The sequence below is a fragment of the Rhinatrema bivittatum genome, chromosome 3 (assembly GCF_901001135.1).
Source record: "Rhinatrema bivittatum chromosome 3, aRhiBiv1.1, whole genome shotgun sequence".
Classification (NCBI taxonomy): Eukaryota; Metazoa; Chordata; class Amphibia; order Gymnophiona; family Rhinatrematidae; genus Rhinatrema; species Rhinatrema bivittatum.
The window spans coordinates 254,949,080-254,960,352 of NC_042617.1; the positions used below are offsets into that span (position 1 = coordinate 254,949,080).

General features: G+C 42.2%; 1 protein-coding gene across 1 annotated transcript in view; it reads right to left on the reverse strand.

The window, feature by feature from the left end:
• Nucleotides 1–10,734, reverse strand: part of EIF4A3 (eukaryotic translation initiation factor 4A3) — a 119,695-nt gene extending 108,961 nt beyond the window's left edge. Inside the window, exons 1-2 of the mRNA XM_029594489.1 lie at nucleotides 10,408–10,734; nucleotides 8,963–9,035 (exon numbers count right to left, since the gene is read on the reverse strand). Coding sequence (XP_029450349.1) covers nucleotides 8,963–9,035; nucleotides 10,408–10,570 — 236 coding nt within the window. The 5' untranslated portion in view covers nucleotides 10,571–10,734. The remainder of the gene's footprint in view (nucleotides 1–8,962; nucleotides 9,036–10,407) is intronic.
• Between the last annotated feature and the right edge of the window lie 539 nt (nucleotides 10,735–11,273).

The following is an 11,273-nucleotide window of genomic DNA, read 5'->3' on the forward strand; positions in this document are numbered from 1 at the left end:
AGAGGTTAGGACTTTTCAGCTTGGAGAAGAGACGACTGAGGGGGGATATGATAGAGGTGTTTAAAATCATGAGAGGTCTAGAACGGGTAGATGTGAATCAGTTATTTCCTCTTTCGGATAGTAGAAAGACTAGGGGGCACTCCATGAAGTTAGCATGGGGCACATTTAAAACTAATCGGAGAAAGTTCTTTTTTACTCAACGCACAATTAAACTCTGGAATTTGTTGCCAGAGGACGTGGTTAGTGCAGTTAGTATAGCTGTGTTTAAAAAAGTATTGGATAGGTTCTTGGAGGAGAAGTCCATTACCTGCTATTAAGTTCACTTAGAGAATAGCCACTGCCATTATCAATGGTTACATGGAATAGACAGTTTTTGGGTACTTGCCAGGTTCTTATGGCCTGGATTGGCCACTGTTGTAAACAGGATGCTGGGCTTGATGGACCCTTGGTCTGACCCAGTATGGCATTTTCTTATGTTCTTATGTTCCATTGTATGTAGGGATGCCAGATTTTCTCAAATCTCACCATCCTATTGCAGAGCATAGTAGTTAGTTTTCCCATATAAAACACCCTATCAAGCCTGCCACATACATCTCTTAATGAAGGAACAGTAGGCTTGCGCCATCAATAAGCAATTTCACACCTAGCTGCTGTGACCACCTGCTGGACCCATGGCTGAAAATACTCCATCCCCACAGCTATTGGTATACACAGTAAACACACTTTGGGATCTTTAGGTACCTAGACACCTCCCAATGAGTAAATGAAATCAAGCACCGCATCCCATAGTCTCCCAATTTCCAGACATTCCCACCACAGGTGTATAAACATTCTCCTAGCTCCACAACCTTTCCAACACTTGTCATCAGAACCAGTATACATCTTCCTCAGTCGAACCAGTGTTAAATACCACTTTATATCCATTTTCCTTAATTAATGATGAGACTGAACTCCTGCTGACTGCTAAGAAGCATTGATCTCATTCTTTGTCCTGCAAAATACCAGCCAGGTCTTGTTCCCAAGCAACTTGATATGCAATTTTCCTTTGGGGATCGTGATTTAGTAAGGAAAACATTTTGGAGATAGGTTTAGTAAGTTTATCAGCTTGAGTGCAATAATTTTCAAAAGAGAGACCTGCCCTTCTTAGGCTCCTGACCCACGTTTGTTGAAGTGAAAAAAATGAATAATCTGGTTATAAGCAAAAAGGTCCCAATCTGAGACTGGATAAAAATGCCGCAGTTCGTTAAACGGCAACAGCTTCTGACCATCCCACAATTGCTCCCATTTAAACAAACCCTTTCCCCTCCAGTGTTCTATCCCCCTGTTTGGCCCCTGGAGGGAAGGTGCTATCAAAGAGAAAAGAAGTTAAGCGATAGGCCTGTTTAACACCCACTAATATGGGTTTCCTCTTCCCCCAAACATTATAAATTAATCTAGAAAAAGGTGATAAAATCAGAAAGATTAAATCCTCCCTTTTGCTAAGCTCTAATATGTAGCGGAGGATCTCCAGCCCCCTGCAATGCTAGACAGGCCCAAGGTTTCAGCTCACCAACCTTATGCCAATGTAAAAACGCACTGCAGACCCCCTCTCATTTTATCCAGAACAGAACAGTTTTACAGACTCTAACACCCTCTGAATTTGAACATTATATCTCACCTTCTCCACAAATGGTTCTAAATAAAGTGCAAATAATGGCAAAAGGAGGGCAACCCTGTCCAGTATCTCTTTTAACCTCAAAGGTCAATGAGTAGCCCCCATTAATTTTTAGACAAATCCTAGGATTCACCTATGGTCATTACATACTGCCCCCCATTTAATACCGAAAATCTGAAAAACAAGATACAAGATGAACTTAAATCATTTAATTACCCTGACAGCAATACAGCAACAACAGCCTGGATCAACCTGACAAATAAATTAGCAGATAACATAAACCCCCAAAAAGCCATACTCTCAAAGGAATCGAAACAAAAAAACCCCTGGTATACCGAACACAAAGGAAATGAAACAAAAACTTAGGAAAAAAGTAAAAGATTGGAAAAACAATAAAACAGCTGAATACCTGACTCAATACCGAATTAGCATACTACAAAAAAATCAATTCTCGAAGCTAAAAAGAGTTACTTTAGCACAAAGATAGAAAAATACATGAATAACTCAAGAACCCTATTCAAAATAGTCAATAATCTAACCAAAGATACTACGAACTCCCTAGATAACTTACCTGAAAATAGAAGCAATGAAAGTGCTCGATTTTTTAGTGACAAAATCGAGAACCTATGAACCAAAATACCAAGGACACCCAAACAAGAGATTAAAATGTGTGAAAGAGATGTGACACAATGGTCTAAATTTGATGAGATATCAAACCTTGAGGTCGAGAACATGCTCAGACAACTAAACCCCGCCCCACATAAAATAAAAACTAAAAAGGTTTCCTGACATCACCGCCCCTACTCTTGCGAATATTATAAACTCTTCCCTAGAAGAAGGTTACATGCCTGATATACTAAAAGGAGCAATCAAACAAATATTAAAGAAAAAAAAAACATGGACCCCCTAACACCAGCGAACTATAGGCCAGTCTCCAACCTACCACTAATTGCAAAATTAATTGAAAAAACAGTTCAAAAACAACTATCTGAACACTTAGAAAATAACAATACCCTATACCCATCACAACATGGTTTCCGTAAGCACTACAACATTGAAACTCTTTTACTTGCACTAACAGATAATATAGTAAGAGGATTCGACAGTAGAAAACAATACATTCTGGTATTACTGGATTTATCAGCAGCATTTGACACAAAGAATCATGAAAAACTAATCAAAAGACTTGAAGAAATAGGACTACACGGTATCACAATCACATGGTTCAGGTCATATCTAACCAACAGAATATTTCAAGTACAAATTAATAACACTATGAAAAAATAACCCTAAAAACAGGAGTTCCACAGGGATCGGCATTTTCAGCGACACTCTAACATATCTACTTCCACTATGCCATCTCCTTGCAGGGCTAGGAATCACACATTACATTTACACCGATGACATTCAATTAATCCTACCAATAGAGGACACCATTGAAAAAACAATAAGTTTAGCCATTATGTATCTTGGCATAATAAAACAACTACTAAACCACTCCCTACACAATTCCCTCTGGCGTTCCCCAAGGATCTTCATTGTCTCCCATATTATTCAATATATATCTTCTTCCACTTTGCCACATCTTATCTTCACTCAATTTACAATTCAAAATTTATGCAGATGACATTCAATTTCTGGTACCCTATAAAACTTCCTGGTCTGACACCCTATCATTAGTTTCACTCTACCTATCTACCATTAATTCTTGGCTATCTCATAATCGTTTAAAATTAAATCCATCAAAAAACTGAATTGGTTCATTTAACATCCATTACAGATTCCTCTATAGGTCCGCCATCCCATTTCACATTCAATGGTTCAACCATCCCAATTAATTGTCACGCCATAAATCTAGGAGTAATCATAAATACAGATTTATCCATGAAACAACAAATTTCCTCCCTAACAAAGAAATCATTCTATAAATTACAGCTTCTGAAACGTCTTCGTCCTCTTCTTTTCTATCGTGATTTCAGGACTGTCCTTCAATCTCTCATTTTCTCTGGTCTAGACTATTGTAATGCTCTCTATCTAGGTCTATCTGATTCATCAATTCATCCGCTACAACTAGTTCAAAATAGTGCTGCTCGCTTATTATCCGGTACCTCCATTCGCAATCATATTACACCCATCCTACATTCTCTTCACTGGCTACCCATAAAGTACAGGATAAAATATAAAGTAATCTCAATCATTCACAGTCTAATTAATAATTCCTCATCCACCTGGCTTTGCACCTTACTCCGTATTTACAAACCCACCCGACACTTAAGATCACTTACTCAAAATCGCTTAGACATTCCATCACCACGACAGGCCAGACTAGACATCACCAGGAAAAGAGCTTTTTCAGTAGCAGGACCATCACTCTGGAACTCACTACCCAACCCTCTCCACTTAATATCAAATCCTCATCATTTCAAAAAAGCTCTAAAAACATTCCTCTTTCAACAAGCATTTAATACTTCCACTAAGCAACCCCCTGATCATAAATGAAGCTTCATCTCCCAAATTTCTCTCATCAGTTACATGTCACTTTAACTTCTCCCTTCCCCTATCATCCCATCAGTGTTCTTTAAGGATATTACAATTCGTCCCTTCTCGTTCCCCTTTTACCCTCCCTGCCCTCCTTGCTCAAGGCACGCTACCTTTATTTTATTCTAATTTTAATTAATAATTTGTTTTTAGCTAGTTATCATCTAGCTATTTAGTCAAATTTATGTATTTAAGTTTATTTTAGTTATATTTTATTTTTATTTTATTTTTAACATGTTGTAAACCGTTTTGATAAAATTTTATTTTAAAAAACGGTATATAAATACCTTTAAATAATAAATAATAAATAAATAAATAACATCGATAAAACTGAATTCTTACACCTAGAAAAAAAGAATATAAACATTACGCAAACTCCAATAATACTCGACAGCAACCAAAAAATCGATTTAGCCGAGAAGGTACGCAACCTCGGCGTTATAATTGATACAGAGCTAAACCTCAAACAGCACATATCACTAAAGGTTAAAGAAGGGTATGCTAAACTTATGGTACTTAGAAAGCTAAAACTATTACTGTCTCTGCCAAACGTTCGCACTGTGCTTCAATCACTAATATTTGCAAGCACTGACTACTGTAACGCACTACTGCTTGGTTTACCTTACACTACGATAAGACCACTGCAAATATTACAAAACTCCGCAGCAAGAATTCTTACTGGAAAAAGAAAAAAAGATCACATCACAGATACACTTTCCAAACTGCATGGCTACCCATCGAACAAAGAGTTCAGTTCAAAGCACTTTGCACAATACACAAATTGATTCACGACAAAAAAGCAGAATGGCTGAACACAGCACTTCGAGTACACGTACCACACAGAAATTTAAGATCAGCAAACAAAGCTCTCTTAACCATTCTATCTGTAAAAACAGCAAGTCTAACCGAGGTTAGGGAACGTGCACTATCTCTGGCTGGTCCCATATTATGGAACACTATTTCCTTCGATATAAGACTCCAGAGAAATTATAAACTTTTCAAAACAAACCTCAAAACCTTCCCCAAATTGGTTGGAGCCAGTCCAGAGAGTGGCTATTAAAATGGTCAGTGGTCTTCATTCTAAAGCATATGGGGACAGACTTCAAGATGTAAAATGTACACCCTAGAGCAGGGGTGGGCAATTAATTTTCCCATGGGGCCACATGAGAAATTGGGATGGTTTTAGAGGGCCGGACTAATATAATTAACTCAGTTCTCAATAGTCCTCCTTATGAAAAGACAGCAGTTTACCACCAATGTATGTCCTCTGAGAAAACACAACAAATAAGACCGATACAAACGCTTACATGCTAGCAAAATATCTCATCTCGGTAACAGACACAGAACCGACCTAACATACTCCCAGGATCTGTAGTAATGCACATAAACTAATCTGCACACAGTTACACCTGTATTATGGAATACACTCAAACAGGAGCAACCCTATCTATGAAAAGGCAACACTACAAATATTACATCAGACCCTAAACACCAATACACCTCTTATTAGGAAAAACAGAACTAACAAGCAGCTATAGATCCCCAAACAGAAATAATTGTAAAACTATACTAATAAGCAGAATAAATGTTTCTAAACAGCTATGAACAGAATAACATCCAACAATTAAAAACTCATAAAAACTATTAAACATTCTCCAAACACCAATAAAATATTTCAAAAAAGCAGACATCATACAATTAAAATGGCAGTCAAGAAAAATAAACTTAAAGCCACCTTTACTTACCCCCTCCAGCAGCTCTCCTACTCCCCTTCCCTGCAGGCCATGGCACACATCAGAAGCAGCAGTAGAAGCTAAGCTCTATACTTATGGTCCTCTTCCTTAGTGCCCATGTCTCTCACACACACACACCATACCAATCATGCCCCCATGACCAGTTTCTGTCTCTCACACACCAATCATCTCCCAAACAGTCTTTGGCACACACACACCAGTCACCTTCCTGAACAGTTTCTCTCATGCCATACACACACACAGGCTTCCCACTCCCGTGTTCAACTTGCATATATGGTCTTCTCACTCTCATAATCACTTTCTCTGTCTCTCTCTCTCACACACACACACACTCACCAGTCTCTCACTCCCATGCTTGTTCTCTCCACATGCACAGGCTTCTCATTCCCAAAATCACTTTCTTTCTCTCTCACACACACACACACACACCAGTCTCTCACTCCCATGTTCTCTTTCAGATATACCGGCTTCTCCCTCCCATGATGTGTCTCACACACACCCAGGTTTCTCACTCCCATGCTCACTCTTTACATGCACAGGCTTCTCATTCCCATAATCACTTTTTCTCTCTCTCTCTCTCACACACACACACACACACACACACCAGTCACCTGATCTCACTCATGCATACACACACACACAGGCTTCCCACTCCCAAGTTCTCTTTCAGATATACAGGCTTCTCCCTCCCATGCTGTGTCTCACACACACCCAGGTTTCTCACTCTCATGCTCACTCTCTTCACATGCACAGGCTTCTCATTCCCATAATCACTTTCTCTCTGTTACACACACACCAGTCTCTCTCATGTCCATGCTCACTCTCCCCGTGCACAGGCTTCTCATTCCCTGAATCACATTCTCTCACATTCACACACACCAGTCTTTTTCTCTCACACACACAGTCACCTTACCAAGCAGTCTCTCTCTCTCATGCATGCACACTCACCCAGGTTTCTCACTCCCACAACTCCAGGCTTCTTATGCTCATGCTTTCCCACATACCCAGACTTCTCACTTCCATGCTTTTTCTCACACACACACACACACACATCAGTCACCTCCCTGACTAATGCCTCACACTCTCACATACACATCAGTCATCTCCCTGAGCAATCACTTTCATTGTCTCTCACATACACACACACATCAGCTCTCTGACCACTCAATCACACACAGGCTGGCTGACTGCTTCTCACTCTCTCTTACTCACTTCCTCTTCCCCCTACATATGTCACGGAGTTTTTTGCCGGTCCGCGGCGCGCGCTCCCGGTCTCTCCCGCTGCCGTTGCCGCTGGGCTGTCAGCACGTTCAAGCCCAGTGGGAACGGCAGCGGTGTTGGAAGAAGCTATGGCACCCGCGGCTGGCCTTTTCTTCTTCCCGCGCCTGCCCCTCCCGTGACCCGAAACAGGAAGTGATACAGGGAGCGGTGCGCGGGAAGGAGAAAGAGCCGTGCCGCGTCGGCTGCAGCATCGGCCCCCGAGCAATTGAACCAGCCGGCAATCGAGAAGAGAGTCAGCAGCATGAGCCCCCGCAGGCCAAGAAAGAAGAATCCCTTCGGCCGCGGGAAGGCTCATGCTGCTGACTCTTCTCGATTGCCGGCTGGTTCAATTGCTCGGGGGCCGATGCTGCAGCCGACGCGGCACGGCTCTTTCTCCTTCCCGCGCACCGCTCCCTGTATCACTTCCTGTTTCGGGTCACGGGAGGGGCAGGCGCGGGAAGAAGAAAAGGCCAGCCGCGGGGTGCCTATAGCTTCTTCCAACACGCTGCCGTTTCCACTGGGCTTGAACGTGAGACAGCCCAGCGGCAACGGAAGCGGGAGAGACCGGGAGCGCGCGCCGCGGACCGGCAAAAAAACTCCGTGACATATGTAGGAAAGAAACTCGAGCGAAGGCACGCTGTCCGATTGGCCGGTACTGGGCAAGGCTTGCCCCAGCACCGGCCAATCGGACAGCGTGCCTTCGCTCGAGTCACTCCCTCCTCCCCCCCCGGACGCTGTAAAAAAAAAACCAGTTCATTCTCCGCTCCCCCGATTGGCCGGCCAATCGGGGAGTGAGGGAGCGGAGAATGAACTGCTGCCTTCCCTCTGCAAGGGAAGGCAGCAGTTCATTCAGACGGGGAATGAGGCACTGCTGCCTTCCCTCTGCAAGGGAAGGCAGCAGTGCCTCATTCCCCGTCTGCTCTCAGCAGTGGGCGGGCCGGATTCAGACCGTAGGCGGGCCGGATTCAGCCCGCGGGCCGCCCCTTGCCCAGGTCTGCCCTAGAGGAAAGGTGAGATAGGGAAACATAACAGACATTTAAATATCTCAAAAGTTTCCATAAACAGGAGCAAGTATGTTTGAACGGAGAGGAGGCTCTAGAACGAGGGGTCATGGGATAAGGGTGAAAGGGGTTAGACTAAGGTGTAATCCTAGGAAACATTATATTTATTTATTTATTTATTTAACAATTTTTATATACCGGCATTCGTAGGACACATCATGTCGGTTCACAATTAACTGAGAAAGGAAATTACAATGAACGAGGATAGAGAGAGTCAACGATATTACAATGAACTAGGAACAAGGATAGAGAGCGTCAACGAGCAGGGATACAACTTTGTAAAACGAACTGGATGAAGATTATCCATGTTAGGAATAGGTATGCATCAGGATGTTAAGGATGCATGTACACTTAAGAACTTATAGAATTATAGAGAGGATAAGGGATGCATAGAACTTCCTCCCAGTGGAAGTGGTAGAAACAAAACAGTATTTGCATTCAAAAAGCATGGGAAAAATATAGGGAATCTCTGAGGGAGTAGTGGAAGTTGTAAAGCTAAATTAATTGGGTAGACTGTATAGGCCATGCAGTCTTTTTCTGCCATCAACTCTCTATGGGACCTCCCACATAATTTTAATATTGTAATAAGACAGTGTCTACAGGCAGAAATTGACAAAGGAAGGATAACTTTTAATTAGTTCCTCAAACTGAGCTGTGGCTCCTACAATTTTCTCTTGGTTTAAAATTACACTTACTGTGCAATCACATCTCTTCCTTTGATGATCTGCTTAATAGCTCTCTGTTGGATAGCTGATGGCTTCTCAAATCCTGGGGGAAAATAAAGGATAAATTCAGATGTTCAACTGCATGCATATTATTCTTGGGCAGATCAGAGAGCCCTGCCTTTATTTCCTTATACCACAGCAACATAACTTCCATATAAATAAAACATGACAACAGACCACCAGTCTGCCCATCCACATCTCCTGCTCAGCTTAATAGTCCCTGCCTCTCCCTCGGAGATCCTCTGAGCTTGTCTCATTATTTCTTTAATGCTGATACAGCCTCATCTCCACAACCATCAAAGGGAGGCTGTTCCATGCATCTACCACCCTTTATAAAAAAAATTAATTCCCCGATTACGTCTGAGTCTACCCCCTTTCACCCTCATCCCAAAGCTTCTTTTCCACTGAAAGAGGCTCAATTCCTATGCATTTATTCCTTGGAGGTATTTAAATGTCTCAGACATATCTCTCCTTTCCTCCATGGTATATATATGTTTACATTTTTAAGTCTGCCCACATATGTTTTATGATAAAGACTGTTGACTATTTTAGTAACTGCCCTTTGATTTTGTGTTTTAGATTTTTATAACTTGATCATGCACATTTTATTATAAGCTGCCATGATCTTTGGAGTGTAGTGGTTGATAAATTATTTTAAAATAAAATAAAGATTTATATCCTTTTAGAAGACCAGGACAGCATTAATGGTCTCCTGCTACATGAATAATTTGCAAAGTTCCAGGAGCCACACTGGTTTTGGAAATGCGGATTCTTTGCTCATTATGATGCACAAAATTGAATTTCATTTAATCATCGGTCCATACTTTTTTTTTTTTAATGCTTTTCCAAATTTTTAAATAATACCAAAAAGTGAAAAAAAATCAATTACTTCCCCCCCCCCCTTTTTTTTTTTTTAACATTGTAGTCTTGTCAATTGATTTTTTTCATTTTTTCACTTTTTGCATCTGCCCCAATATGCGGTGTACTGGTGTTCTAGACCATGCTGCAATATCTGCACTGCCAATTTTTTCATAGAATGGGTTGCAGTAGTTTGAGGTCCGACTGTTAGTGCTAGCTTGGTAGGATTCTTCCGAGTGTTTCTGTCCTATCACACTCTATCCCCTCATCTCTCTCCTACGAACCCCCACACATACATTCTTCTCTAACCCACAATCTCGACCGTACTGCCCCAACCCCATGAATCCTCTTGATCTTCTGTTTGATCTCTTGCAATTGCAATTTTTTCCTTTTTACAGAGCTCTCCCTCCTCTCACCAAGGCCGAAATGGACCAGGAAGGTTGTAGTAGGGCGCACCAGCCATACCACACCACTTCGAACTAATGACCCCCCTCGATCTCTGTCCTCCGACGGAGCACCTCTTCCCGGCCGCCCCAGTCACCGCCCACCGGGCTCACCGTAGGCGTAGATACCGCGTAGCAGGTCCTCGCGCAGGCCCATGGTGTCGAACGTCGGCGTCACATCCACCTCCTCGCTGGTCTCGAACTCCACCTTGGTCATGTCCTCCTCCTTCAGCAAGCGCTTCCGCACTGCGCTACCCGCCCCAGCTACCGCCGCCATGACTGCTGCACACACCACCCGGTAAAGAACAACTTGAGTGCCGGGCTAGGACAGAGCAACCAGGCCGCACAGGCAACGCGTGTCGGGTGCCCGTACGTCATCGGACGCAATATCCGCAGGAAACGTGAAGCCGCAGCAGAGGAATCTCTCTGCTCACGTGATGCTCTCACTCTGCCGAACAAACTGTGCAGGTTCTCTGGGAATCTGATGAGATGTGGCCAATTTTATGTGTATACTGATGAGAATGGTTTTTGTTTTATAATGTTTGTATTTGAACGACTTGTTTTAAAATCGAGAAAGCGGGGTTATAATTGTATTATATAACAAATAGCAAGCTCTCTCTGCTGGAAGGAGAAAGAACACATTACAGCCAACAAACCAAAAAAAAAAACAAGAGCTGCAGCAACTTTATTATCATCTTTTACCTCTTAGCAGTAGAGACAAAAGAGTATGTTTATCCTCAGTACATTTTTTTTTTTTTTTTGCTGTGCTCGCGGAAGACAGGAAAGTTCTCTGCTTCGCTAGTAAGGCTGTGAGTTGGCTGGATTGATCTGCGATAAGGGCCCGTGCAATGGGCTATGGCCACAGTGATAGGCCGATGTAATAATTTTTTTAAACGCTTGATGCAGTAAACGAATGCTGTATTAATACATCGGTAGTTTAAAAAAAAAAGCATATTCTGTATAAAATGTGCATTTGGCAC